The sequence below is a fragment of the Sciurus carolinensis genome, chromosome 2 (genome assembly GCF_902686445.1).
Source record: "Sciurus carolinensis chromosome 2, mSciCar1.2, whole genome shotgun sequence".
Taxonomy (NCBI): Eukaryota; Metazoa; Chordata; class Mammalia; order Rodentia; family Sciuridae; genus Sciurus; species Sciurus carolinensis.
This window is the reverse complement of record NC_062214.1, coordinates 67,573,187-67,587,881: the sequence shown is the minus strand read 5'-3', so window position 1 is coordinate 67,587,881 and position 14,695 is coordinate 67,573,187. Positions and strand designations below refer to the sequence as shown.

The 14,695-nt window shown below is 38.2% G+C and overlaps 1 protein-coding gene across 2 annotated transcripts in view; it reads left to right on the top strand.

The window, feature by feature from the left end:
• The window catches only part of Adamts17 (ADAM metallopeptidase with thrombospondin type 1 motif 17), a 346,209-nt gene that overhangs the window by 253,212 nt on the left and 78,302 nt on the right, over nt 1-14,695 (top strand). Inside the window, exon 16 of one of the 2 annotated variants that reach the window (XM_047540679.1) lies at nt 3,124-3,192. The exons of the other annotated variant lie outside the window; for it this stretch is intronic. Coding sequence (XP_047396635.1) covers nt 3,124-3,192 — 69 coding nt within the window. The remainder of the gene's footprint in view (nt 1-3,123; nt 3,193-14,695) is intronic. 2 annotated transcript variants of the gene reach the window in all.

Genomic DNA, 14,695 nt, shown 5'->3' with positions numbered 1-14,695 from the left:
TAATAAAATTAAACTAACTTAAAACTTCTCCTCCAGCCCCACTGGCCACATTTCAAGTGCTTCATTCTGCATGTTCTAGTGTTCTAGTGATGCCCGTGTGGATAGAGAACATTCCCATAATTACAGAAGGTTCACTTTAACGGCTCAGCTCTAGAACTTTGAAGATTTCTGGTCTTTATTTGGACATACTTGATGCCATTTTCTCTCTGCATATTCCAGTTCCCAGCTTCCTATATGACTTTGACCTTGCCTATTGCAACTGTGCCAACAGTCAGAAAGCAAACCTCAGTTGGTGAGGGATTACTAGTTTAGTTTTTTTTTTTTTTTAACAGAATAGAAGCACTAGAATCCTTTATTTAAATATTGTGCTGAGCTCTAAAAAACAAAACTGACTAAAGTTGTACCATTCCATGGTAGGCAGATCCCACACAGCCATGCCCACTCCTCCATCCCCTTAGGCAATCCTATAGAACACTAAAGAAGATTCCACAGCACACCTTTAAAACCCTCCACAGTATGCAACATAGAAACTCACTTATCAGACAACCCATATTAGGAGTGTCTCAGTCCGTTTTTCATTACTGTGACCACGAGACCTGACAAGAGCAAGTTAGAAGGGGAAAAGTTTATTTGGACTCATGGTTCTGGAGTTTCAGTCCATGGCTAGCCAACTCCATGGCTTTGCCCAACATGAGGCAGAACAACATGGTGTAAGGGCACAGTGGAGGGAAGCTACTCAGTTCATGATAGCCATGAAGCAGAGAGGCCTCTGTTCACCTGGGCCTAAATACAAACCACAAAGGCATGCCCTCAATGACCTGCTTCCTCCAGCCATACCCTACCTGCCTACAGTTACCACCCCGTTAATCCATATCATTAGATTAATCCCACTGTTTAGATTACAGCTCTCATAACTAACCATTTCATCTCAACATTTCTTGTATTGTCTCACACATAGGCTTTTGAGGGACACCTCATATCTAAACCTTAACAAGGGGCAGAAGTGTTTTTTATATTCTGAAATTCTTACCTGTTTTCTGTCCTTTGGTTTTGACTTGGTCAGAACATTCATCCATCCACAAAAATACCCTCTTCCCTTGCTTTCCTCTGGGCCCCATCTCTAGGTAGAATGTGTAGCCTCCCACCTGATGAGGCCAGACCTCTGTGACCATGACAGCAGGTCTCCCATTGAAGGACAGATCGTGTGGGTAGCTGTCTCCACTTTGGTAGCTGATTGTGCTGCTTTCTAGCTGCTGAAGCAAAAAGTCTTAGCAGCCCTTCTGAAAAAGATAGGCACAGACTAGCTCACCCTCCCATACATGTTCTGGCATTCTGAGTGGTTACCAAATGTCATGCATTCATTTAAGGCACAAAAAGCTGGTTTTTCTAAATCCTCACCAGTGGAACCTGGGAGCATAAGCTCTTATAAGTATTGATTCTGTTTATTGAAAGATCTGTGTGCAATACCCATTTGCACATCAATGAATCTTTATCTAACATAGTTTTAACTAAACACAAACCCGGTATCAGGGTCCAAAGCTCCAAATACACATATACAGAGATACTGGCAAAGGGTCACCCACAAGGCTGTTCCCCCAACAAACATCTTAAGCACTAGGTCCACAGAAATGAAAGTTAACTATCACCAAGTCAGTCACAATCAATGTGAGGAACTCCAGGCAAAGAGCTTCAGTCCATGTGAGCATGAGGTAGAGACAGCCAGGGTGTTGTGGGGCCCCAAATTCTGGCAAGGCACCTTGCTCAGGCCTGCAGACAGATGAGGATGACCTCAAGACCTAAAGGACAGGTAGAGAAAGTGGGAAAAGGATGTTTCAGGCTACAGGAAAAATGCATATTCTTAGGAAACTCAGCTTAGAGACCCGATAAAGTCCCCAGGTCATTTAACATCTTAGTGACGCCAGCTGAGTGGATGCGTTAATCGTGTCAGTGCAGATAGGAAGGTAACTTTCATCTCTGCGCAGCTCCAAGGAATGAGGAGAGGAGGAACATCTTATCATCCTTCAGGGTGAATATCAAAGAGAAATACCATACCAGAGAGATAAAACAGAATCAAAGGCAGGATTTTTGCCCAGTTATATGAAGTCCTGACCCCTGCCTGAACTCTTCTCTGTCCTCTTGGAATCAAGAGGCGCTAGTTCCAATAGTTCTCAAGATGAGAATCCAGGGAAGACCCACCCAGCGAGAGTGTCACAGCCCCAGCTGAGCAGAAAGCTCTGGGTTTCCTCTGGGTTTCATCCAGGCTTTTGGTGCAGTGCCTGAGAAACAGCATTGGGGTTTCAGGGTGGTTGCTACCCCCCAGCTCATTTCTCCCAACCCTTAACACAGGAGGTCCTTAGCTAATCATCTGCAGAAAGAATGACTCAAACTGGCTTTCCAATAGATGGGAAAACCTTTGGTGGGGCAGAAATAGCTGGACTATTTGAACTAATAAGTCAAAGGAGTAGGATGTTTTCCCTTTGCTCCTTGTCATTGACATAATTGTTTTTATTCTTTTGTGCTCCTTGGCATTAGAAAGGTGACTGGTGCTGGTGAACAACCAAGATGCACCTGAACCCTAACCCCACTGAGAACCAACCAGGATGCCCTGTGGACTCTGAATCTTTTTGTGCTGTTACAAAAGAGACCTTCTCAAACAACAGTAGATTCCTAAAAAAGGGTGGTGTGGCAAGTGCAAAAGTCAGCCTCAGCAAAAGCAAAGCACCCTGTCTCTAAATAAAATACAAAATAGGGCTGGGGATGTGGCCCACTGGTTGAGTGGCCCTAAGTAGTTCAATCCCTGGTACCAAAAAAAAAAAAAAAAAAAAAAAAAAAAAAAAAAGAAGAAGTGAGAGCGAAAGAGAAAGAGGGTAGTGGGATCTTTCCCTTTTGGATGTGGCTAGATCCATATGTCACCTATGTATTCAGTAATTAGCTTTAGAGCCCTGCCATGTGCTGGCTTCTGTACTCCATCCACAGGTGTGGGTTGTGAAGGTTCCATAGGGAAATCTCATGGTTAGATGATGAGGATGCTGAAGGAGGTCTCTTTCCACTGTGGTTGAGAATGACAGTATCAGTTCCTTAAATGTACACATAAGCCAACTGCAACATATTTCTTCTTCTCAGTCAAGAACCATCTTTGTAAGAAGATGTCCACATGTGTGATGGCAAAAGCGGTTCCCAAGTGTTTCTCATGTAAGATGCTTGGTTGTTACGTGTGGTCCCATCGGTGAAATGCTTGGTGTGGGGCTCTCGCCTCGCTTACATGCCTGAATGTTTTCTGAGTAGAATCAATGGCAATGAGTCATGCATGAAGCCATGGATAAACACAAAGGCCATTAACTGCTTATATATAACTGATGTTCAAGACCGATTGCCAAAAAGAAAAACTGTAAAGTGAAATCAATTTAAAGACTAAAAAAAGAAAAATCATGGAATCAAGAGGTTGGACAGAAATAAGCCCTAGTGTGCCAAGAGTGGGTTTTTGTTCTCTTCAACCACACCTGGCACTTTGGTAGAAGATGCTAAAATAATTCAGAGAATTTCACCTCAGTTGGCACCTTCCTGCGCAGGGGAGTTTCCATTATCACAGGACTGGATTTCCCTATTGGCAGAATGACACTGAGTAACACCTTCCTGACCTTCACACTGGAAGTAGAGGCAGTGACCTTGATTTGACCCATCTACACTGATCTCATGTTCTGAGTGGTGAACTAAATAAAGCACAATTTATCCTCCTGGAATTCCTTTTTAATTAGACCCAAGACCAATCTTTAGTGATAAAGAGAACAAAGGAATACAGATGGTCCTCAACTTATGGTATTTTTTTCTACCTTACAATGATGTGAAAGCAGCATGCATTCAGTAGCAACCACACTTTGAAATTTGGTCTTTCCTCAGCTGGCAGTGTGGTCTGACTCCCCTCCACGATGCTGGGCAGTGGGAGCAGGCCACAGCTCCCAATTAGCCATGAGGTCATGCCCAGAAGCAACCAGCTCTGTACAGTGTGCTGTGGGCTAAGCTGTGGTACTCTGTAGGTTAGTTGTATTTGATGCATTTTTGACTTAAAATATTTTCAATTTATTTTATGTTGGGCTAATCAGAACATGACTCCCTCCCCAAGTCTGGAAGCACCTGTATTCTCATTAACAACTTTTGTAAAAAGAGAAAAATATAAACTTACACAAAAGCATTTCTGAATATCTTCTGATCTATTTTCAGAAAAAGAAAGACTTAAACTTTTTTTTCATATATTTGCTACAACCAGGGGAAAGAATCCCAGTACAGGGTTTTTCCTCTATCCCATCATATACCTTATCAGCTCAATGATTTTCTTCCAAATATGGCTAACACTGCTGAGAAAAAAGCAAGGAAAAACATGATTCCAAATCATCTGAAAGCCTGTCAACTTGGATAATTCAGATAAAAATAATTTCACAGGGAGATGTGCTTATAGCCTGGTAATATTAACTGTTCAGTGTATTTGAGACAAGTTAAAGGTCAACATGACTTTAAGGGCCTTTGAACAACAGGCCCTTAACACAGAAATGGCATATTCTGGTGTATTCTCCTAGGAGAATGGCAAAGGCACAGAGTTTTACCCATGGCTTCCTCATGAAACCAAATTATGGCCTTTACCTGGAGTTCTCCTCCCTGATGGCTGAGACCAGAATGGAAAGTGACTCCCAGGTGAAGGCTTGCTCCCTCACCTAAGATGTAAATCTGCCTTGTGAATTCTCAAAATGAATCTTCCCTTTTAATTTTGTTTCATGCATGGTCAGTGTGGTGGTATCTGGCATCTACATCATGGGACATCAAGTCTGAGGAGTGATGTGGTGCTGCTTTGAGGCTTGGTGTTAGGACTCATTTCTTTCCTGTGTCTCTTCATACAACCCTGTGTGGTTCTGAGCTCCAGAGAAGATCGAAGGCTAGAGGTAAAGAGGTAGAGGCAGCTTTTTGCATTGAGGACAGAGGATTGCCTTATTTCAGGGACTTTCTCTTTAATGGGTTCCCATTATGTCAAGAACTCATCAGAGTAAGCAAGTTTAGCAGAGCCCATATTCAACTGTGACTACCGCACCCCGAGGTCACCCCAGGATAAGCTTCACTTGGGTTGTGAGTCTGCCCTGAACTTTCCACTATGTATTAGCACTCCACCTGAGGCCATTTCAATGTTACAACTTGTGCCAAAGTTAAACTTAAAAATGACCAGATGCAAATGTACCTGGCTCTAGAATGTGGGGGATTAACTAATCAGGACCTCAGTAGACCTTCACCTGTTGGATAGCAGATATTAAGAAGATTGATCATTTCAAGTAGTCTGCATGCTGATGATGCTAACACCAAGCCTTGTTAGTCACAAAATAGGAAGAAGATTCCACACAACAGCAGCTTCTTTCAGAAAATAATTCAGATATTGTCACAGGTGTGTTTCATGGTTTTGTTGGAAATTCCTCTGAAAAAGATTTTAACCACTTTGACCCTAAATAGCTTTTGTCTCTGTTCTTGACACTTTGCTGTCTTACATGCCTGGAATCCAGTAATTCTTCCAATTCCCCAAAAGCAATAGATTTCTCTAAGAGATACTCATGGTATAAAATCCAGGGCTGTCTTCTGAAAAGCTGGCTTTAGGATTTGGGGTTTCGTTTTTGTTTGGGGATAGGGGGTTGTGGCCAAATTTTTTAAGGAAAGCATTCCTAGCAGTGTGCACGCTGCTTGGGCAGGTCAGTGTTGTCATTCTCAATGCAAATGCATTTGGAGGAGTCACGCTTGAAGGACAACACAGTTGGGGATCAGGATAGATCAAGAGAACAAAAATCAAGCAACTGCTTCCCTAAAACGGGACTGTGTTTACATTTGTGAAATATCTCTAATATCAAGTAGAACATTTATTTGTAGACATCTGGGGATGGAACTATAGTAGCAAAGCCAAGACATTTGCTGTCAAGACTGAAGGGTACTGGCAGACTTTCTGTCCCAGATGGCTAATCGAACACATACTTATATCCTCATCTTCCAAGATCACTTGAAAATGATTGCAAAGGAAATATTTTAAAGTTCTAAGGAGAACAAAGACATCTCAGATGGAAGCTCATGTATGGAGGAATCAAAATCAGTATGCTTTTTTTTGTTGTTGTTGTTGGAATAGACAAGCAAACCAACAGCACTGTCCAGAAGCCCTGCGAATCTCAGTGCTTAACATGGCGGTTTATTTCCTGTTCATCTGTCTGCCCACTGTGAGTTGGCAGGAGGCTCCACATATCATGGTCACTCATAGACCTAGGCTGGCAGAGACTGGATCTGTTCACACAATGCCATAACCATCATGGCAGGAGAAAGGAAATGTGGAAAGCCAGGCCCAAAAGCCACTGAAGCTCCTACATGGAAATGACATGCCACTTTCACTCGTGTGACTGTTCAGAGTAAGTCAGGTCTGAGGGAGTGGGAAAAGTATTCCTACCAGAGAGAAACCTGTGTGTATTTAGTGACTGGCACCATGATGCAGTACCTAAAGCAGACTTCTTTGCCTTGTGGTATTTTGATCACCAACATGTAACACAGCTTCCCATTCCCCAGATGGAACCCAATCCTGACTTTCAGCAAACTTCACCCACCCACACGTACAACCCATTGTTGGCCTTTTTCTGGAAATACAGCCTTCAACACACACAAGAAATATGAAGATAAACAAAACATGACCCCTGACAAAAGACAGGATATGTTAAATAACAGAAGTTCAAAATCTCTAATAACTTTATTATTGGAAAGATTTAAGATGCTATTGTAGCCATAAAATAAGAACCAGATGCCATGAGAAGAAGCAATCAGAAAACAAAAAGGAGATTTCGAAAATTTTAAATGTGATCTTCAGATTAAAACCATGCAATAAAAGGTACCATAAACAAATAAACAACAAATGATGGAGTGGGAAGAAATGTTTTCAATATGTCTAATAAGAGGTTAAGTCAAAAATATATCAACAATATATTAACATGTTAAAATGAAATTTTAAACTTTCTGCATGTCAATTAAATAACAAAGAGATGGTAAAAGTGGGCAAAGGTTATGAACAAGGTCATTAACTAAAGAGAAAAAGCAAATGGTCAATAAGTATGTAAGATGCTGAGCCTTATTGGTGACTGGGGAAAGGCAATTAAATCAGTGACATAGAGATTGCCTATTGGATAGCAGATACTAAGAGGACCAATGATTTCAAGTACTCCATTGTTTGGATAACCACTTTTTATAATACATTCATTAGTTGCTGTACCTTTGGATTTCCATACTTTTGGCTATTATGAATAATGTTATTTAAACTTTTGTGTACAAAATATTGTGTGAACATATGTTTTCATTTCCCTTGTGTATATATACCTAGGAGTGGAATTGATGGGTCATAAAGTAATTCTGTGGGTTTTTTTTTTTTTTTTGAGAAACTAACTCTTCCAAAGTGCTGCACCATTTTACATTTAGTAGCAATGAATAAGGATTCCAGTTTCTCCACCTTCTCTCCAGTACTTCTTATTCTTTTTTTTTTCCCCTACAGTCATTGCAGTGGATATGAAATGGTATCCCACTGTTGTTTTGATTTGCATTTCCCTAATGACTACTGATGGTGAATATATTTTCATATGCTTATTGGTCATGTATAGTTTTTATTTGGAAAAATATCTATTAAAGTCCTTGGTCTATCTTAAAATTGGATTATTTATCATTCTCCTATTGAGTTATAAGCTTTATTTATATATTCTGTACAGAGATCTTTTATGAGATAAACAATTTTCAAATATTTTCTCCCACTATATGAGTTAGCATTATACTCTGTTGACAGTGGCTTTTGAAGCACAAAACTTTAGATATTTGATATAATTCATGACCTATTTTTCTTTTGTTGCTTGTGCTTTTGCTGTACTATCTAAGAAATCATTGTCTAACCCAAGGTCACAAAGATTTATTCCTATGTTTTCTTCTAAGAGTTGTGTAGTTTTATCTTCTTCCATTTAGATCAGTGATGCATTTTGAGTCATTTTATATAGGGGGTTATGGTCTGAGATAGGAGTCAGTCTAATTTTTTCTTTTAAATATGAATACCTACTTATCCCAACACTGTTGAAAAAGCTTTTCTTTCCCCTATTCTTAAAAGTTTTATTTCAAAAAAATCAACAAATGATGTATGGGCTATATTCCATTGGAATGGTTATATTCCATTGGTAGAAATATCTCTTATGCCAGTACTACACTGTCATGATTACTATCAAAAGTTACTAGAAAGTTTTGAAATCAGGAAGTGTGAATGCTCCCACTTCTTTTGAAATATTGTTTTAACTATTTTGGGACACATTTCCATATGAATTTTGGGGGTCAGCTTGTCATTTTTGGCAAACAAGCAAATAAACAAACCAGTAAGGATTTTGATAAGGATTACATTAAATCTGTAGATCAGTTTGTGAAGTATTCCTGTTATTAAATCTTTTAATTCATGAACATAGGATGCCCTTCCACTTATTTAGATTTTCCTTAATAGCTCTCAACAATGTGTGGTAGTCTTCAATGGACAAACCTTGCAGATATTTCCTTCAATTTATTCCTTAATAGTTGATTTTTTATGCTACTTAAACTGATTTCTTATTTTCATTTTCCAATTGCTCATTGCTGATCTATCTAAATGAAGTTGATTTTATAAATTGATCTGAATCTTGCAACCTTCTATACCAGTTCTAATAGTTATTTTAATGTATTCCTTAGGACTTTGTGCACATAATATGCATATAGTATGTTGGCATCTAAACTGAATAGAGTGGTGTGTGCCATAATCCCAAAAAGGAGACTGAAGCAGGAGAACTGTGAGGTTAAGGCCAGCCTCAGCAACCTATCAAGAACCTCTCAAAATAAAAAAGGGGTGGCAGCTTAACTCAGTGGTAGAGCATGACCTGGGTTCAATCTCCAGTACTGCAAATTAATAATAACAATAGTGATAATGTTAGCATCTGCAAACAGAGATAATTCTCCTTCTCTTCTTCCCACCTGTATGCCCTTTATTTATTTTTCTTTCTTAGTTGCACTAGACAGAAATTGCAACACAATGTTGAGTAGAAGTAGCAAAACATCCTTTTCTTGCTCCTGATCTTAGGGAAAAAGCATTCATAAATTCACCAGGAAGTGTGATATTAGCTCAGGGTTTTCATAGATGCCTTTTATCAGGTTAGGGATGTTCCCTTCTATTTCTAGCTTTTTGTTTTGTCTTGTTGCTTTGCAACAGGGTCTTACTGTGTTGCCTAGGCTGGCCTTGGAACTCCAGTCCTCCTGATTCAACCTCAGTGATGTTGGAGGTTGCACCACAGTGCTGGCTTATTCCTAACTTGTGAATTTTTTTCAATCATAAAAGGGGACCAAATTTTATCATATGCTTTCTTTGCACCTATTAAGATAAGTCATATGGTTTATGTTCCTTATATATGATGGAGTTCATTGATCGCTGTGTGTTAAAACAACCTTACGTTCCTGGGATAAATTGTATTTGGTTAGAATTCATAATACTTTTTTATATGTGCTCAATTAAGTTTGCTAGTATATTGTTGAAGGTTTTGTGAACATAGTTATACATGATATAACATTGTTTCTAACAGCAAAAATTTGATAACCAGAATATATATCAAATGATTAGTTAGATAAATTGCCTAGCAATTTAAAGAAAAAAAAAAAAGTAGAACTATGTTATCTAAGATGTATGACATTTTAGAAATAGCAATGTAGCATAATATATTATTGTTATAATGTTACTCCTAATTTTTATGTGAATACACACATGTAAATACTGCACCAAATATTTTTATTTGTGTAGATATATGTAGAAGTAGTAAGTGCAGATGAATATACATCAAACTAATGTGCTTCCAACAGGAGAGAAGTGCGGGATTAAGCAGACTTGAGACTTGTCTGTACTCTTTAAATCTTATAATGAGAAACAAGCTTATTTGTATTTTGTGTAAATTTAAAGTAAGTTGTTTAAAAATGAAAATGAACTTGCTAATATACATAAAACTATATTCAAACAAACTTCACTGTAAAGCAGGAAAAAGCCCTGTTATTCCCCAGCACTGTTCCTGACCACACAAAACTATTTACTGTAAGTAGCAGGTATAGTTAGAACTTTTCTCACTTAAAAATTGGTGATAAATTTTGAAGGAGAACCAGCACAGGATTTATATAAATACACTGCAATTGGAAGAGAATAAAAAGGACAAGGAAAAATTACATTTAAAATAGACCAGCAAAAAGTGACCAATGAAAAGATGAAAATTGTAACCAAATGTTTGGCATAAATTTTTTTTAAAAATCAATTAAATAACAGCCTCAATAAAATAAGAACTTATAAGGAAGATACAAGATCTCAAGGAAGATACAGGGATACAATCGAGTAGCAGAGGGAGATGAAATATGACCTGGCAGAGCTGAGGAAAGAAGTGGAAGAAGCTTAGGAATTTATCACAGAAACCAAGTCTGTGTGAATTCAGAGAAAATCAACACTGCAGGACACAGTGGATAGCACAGAGGACATGATTGGGAAAAGCAAGCAGAGCACAATGGAATTGAAGGGAGAGTCCAGAAAATAAAGAATATAAGGAAGAAACAAGGCAGAAAACACGTAGAATTTGACATACACACCCCCACATACAAAAAAAAGAAAATCAAAGAAATCAGGAAAAAAATTATGTATTTAGTCCTTCCTATCCATGGTTTCTGCATCTGTACATTCAACTAGGTATGGATTGAAAATATTCTTTTAAAAATTGCTTCTGTCTTAAACATGAGCAGACATTTTTTTTCATTGTAAACAAATGGGATACATGTTGTTTCTCTGTTTGTACATGGAGTCAAGGCATACCATTTGTGTAATCATAAATTTACATAGGGTAATGTTGTTTGATTCATTCTGTTATTTTTTTTTCCTTCCCCCCACCCCTCCCACCCCTCTTTTCCCTCTATACAGTCCTTCCTTCCTCCATTCTTGCCACCCTCCTTAACCCTAACCCTGAACCTAACCCTAACCCTAATGCTAACCCCTCCCACCCCCCATTATATGTCCTCATCCGCTTATCAGCGAGATCTTTCGTCCTTTGGTTTTTTGAGATTGGATTATCTCACTTAGCATGATATTCTCCAATTTCATCCATTTGCCAAGCAGACATTTTTTGTCACTATTTCTTAAACAAAGTAACAACTATCAAGAGAGCATTTACATCATTTTAAATACTATAAGTCATCCAGAGATGATTTAAAATATATGGGAGGATAAGGATAGGTTATATGACAAACACCACACCCTTTTCTATGGCAGGTTGAGTGTTCACAGGTTTTGGTATCCTCAAAGAGGCCCTGAAACCATTTCCTCGCAGACGCTGAGGAGTGACTGTTCTAAATACTGCCTTGTGTCCCAGGAAAAGTTGATATAAAACTATGAATAACCTAAAAGTTATTAGATTTGCATAGTAAGACTCCTTTGAGCATCCCATCCAAATTTTAAGTAACCTAATAATGCAGAAGCATTAGATTGTCCTCAGAATTCACCACAGTCACATTCAGGAAAGCAATTCCTGCAAAAGCCTCAGGGAAAATGTGACCCCCAAATTTATACCAGCCAAACTGACACTGAAGTGACAATGAATATTAATATATTACATTTAAGAAAATATAATTCCTACAAACCCGTCTCAAAGGGAACAAACTTGAACAAGCAAGAATTTATCAGGGAAATTGACAAAAGGACACATAATGAACATTAAAATTCATCCTTAGAACTAAGACTAGAGCAACTATGGCAGTTGCCTTAGAAAGCAAAAGATAGATGCCATCCACTAATATAAGGTAGAGATGATGTAATAAAATTTGAAATGGGGTGAAAAAGTGGAATGCAGTGTATTATGCTGATTTCCTCATCTTCTACTATTCAAGAACTAAAAAATTTCACTTACAACTCATAAGTCATTTAATAGAAGTATAACTATGAAGGCTTACAGAAAACATTAGAATAAAAAATAACTATCAGTGGGGCAGAGGATGAAGGAGTAAACTAAATAGTATACTTATCTGCTATTTGCTCATTTGGTGAACAAAAGAGGGTAGGAGAATACAAATATGTAAAATTACAAATAATGGGTACATAAACAATAGGAAGTTAGTATATCATAAAAGATAACTTTGTTCAATTTTATGTTTAAAACTGGTTTGAAATAAGTGATTAAAAAAATTAATAACCAACTGTGACCTTGCATAAAATTGAAAATCAATGCAGATGCACTATCACAGAAGCAGCAAAGAAACACTTTTTATTTAAGCAAGAATAAACAAGGCATGGTGGTGCATGTCTGTATTCCTAGCAACTCAGGAGGCCAAGGCAGAAGGATTGCAAGTTCAAGGCCAGCCTGGGCAACTTGGCAAGACCAAAGCAACTTAGTGAGATCCTGTTTCAAAATAAAACACTAAAAATGACTGGGGATGTGGCTCAGGCGTGAAGGACTCCTGTGTTCAAGTCCTAGTACTTTAAATAGTTTTTTTTAAATCAAGCAGGATGGTGAATATCAATTCTAAAACTAAATTCAATAAAGCATACACACAAAATTGCCAAACAAACGCTGTTGCCAAAGTTCTAAATAGAATAATATAATATTAGTTTTTAAAAAACAAGATTCAGAAGCATATTAAAAACATATTATGGTCCAGTAAGGTTTATTCTAGGACTATGAAGTTGTTTTGTTATTAGGAAATATGCTGAATAGAAAATTAGAACATAGAATTTTACTATTAACAGAGCAAGAGAAAAATGAAATAATCTTGCCGTTGGAAGTAGAAAAAGCATATGACAAAATGCAACCTACATTCCTAATAAAACTTTTATTATGGTAATACATGTATTCCTCCATAATATGATTTTATTATACACAATGCATGTTAGATGTGAGATGTTATACATTCCATGTTCCCGTATAAATAACCTTAAACCCACTTTATATTCAAGTGCAAAATAGTATAAGCATTCCTGCTCTAGTCAGAAGCAAAACAAGGTTGTACATTCTCATCAGTAACATTTAACAAGCATGGGAACACTTTCTATTGAAAAGGTGGTTCACCAAGAGAATGTGACCCACGTTGCTTGTGAGGTTAAGGAAATTCTCTCTTGATCTAAATTGTTGTGGTAATGAAGCCAGCCCAGTGTTTTTGTGCGTTACTGATATCATCATATTGTGTTTCTCCCAGATGTTACTAAGACCTCAGAGCAGTTGTACTGTAATTACACTTGCCACGCGTAGACTGAGTGTGGGTTGGTGTCTTTCAAAAAGATAGTTAGCTGGCAGTGGTGGCACACACCTTTATTCCCAGCAACTCGAGATACTGAGGCAGGAGAATCACAAGTTTGAGGCCAGCCTCAACAACTTAGAGAGACCTGTCTCAAAAAATAAGTAAAAATTGGACTGAGAATGTAGCTCAGTGATAAAGCACCCCTGAGTTCAAGACCTGGTAAAACTGGCACTGGCTTAGTTTTACATAAAAGTTTATACAGCACGTGACTGCATTTTAAAGTTGTTCCTGGTGTCTTAAAAGCACACATAATACCCCATTCACATAAAACAATATGTGTTTATTTACATGCACCAATAGATGCTGAAAAATCTGATCAAATACCAAAATATTACTTAGGGATGATTTTCTTAGTGTGATGTGGTATAGGTAGATTTTTATTTTCTGCCTCATGTTGTTTGAATTATCATTTACTATTTTTATAATAAAAATAAAGCTACTTCGGTATGAGAAAATGAATAAATAAATAAACCCCTTGGGTTAGATTTTTCCATCATCTCTGTAGAACTGGGCTGAGAATTTTATGTTGAGGCTAAACTCTTCTGCTGATTCTGATGATTGCATTTGGGAACCACAGGGGTAGGATTCATGATCTAATCTGAGCTCCTCATCTCATTTGCTGAAGCAAATGAAAAAAAAATTTGTTTTAATAATTCGCAGCCTGCATTTGAGAATCTCAATGTCATGTTGAGCTCATTTATTGATTCAGTTGCCGAGTTTAACGAGGCACTAACCAGTTGCTGACTTCCACCCTGGCAGCCTCAGTCATTTCCTCCCTGAATCCTCATGATACCTCCCTTCTGGGCACCATGCATGGTCAGAACATGAGCAGCTCCCACTCTACTTGGAAAAAAAAATCAAGAAAGCAGACCAATGTCTACACTGTGAGAGTTGCAGAAATGACGGGAGATGATGGAAGCAGAAAACAGTTCACAGCATAAGACAATAGTTTTGTCATAGATAGGGCAAGTTGCTTAGCTTCTGCTATCATCCCCTGGATATTCAGAGAAAACTCAAACTACGGTAGAGTGAAGAAACCTCTAACAGATGAATGAGACCAGGTCACTCCTCACCCATGTGCCAGGGAGGTGCAATTCATGAGGGATTCCAGACTTTTAGTTTGCTCAGGCTGCTGTAACAAAGTACCATAAACCAGGTAGCATAAACAACAGAAACTCGTTGACTCATCATTTCAGAGGCTGAGAATGTGAGATCACAGTGTTGGCAGGGTTGATTCCTTCTGAGCCTGCAAGGAAGAATCCATTCCAGGCCTTTCTGCTAGCTCCTGGTGGTTTGCTGACACTCTTTTGCATTCCTGGCTTGTAAGAAGCATCAGCTGGTC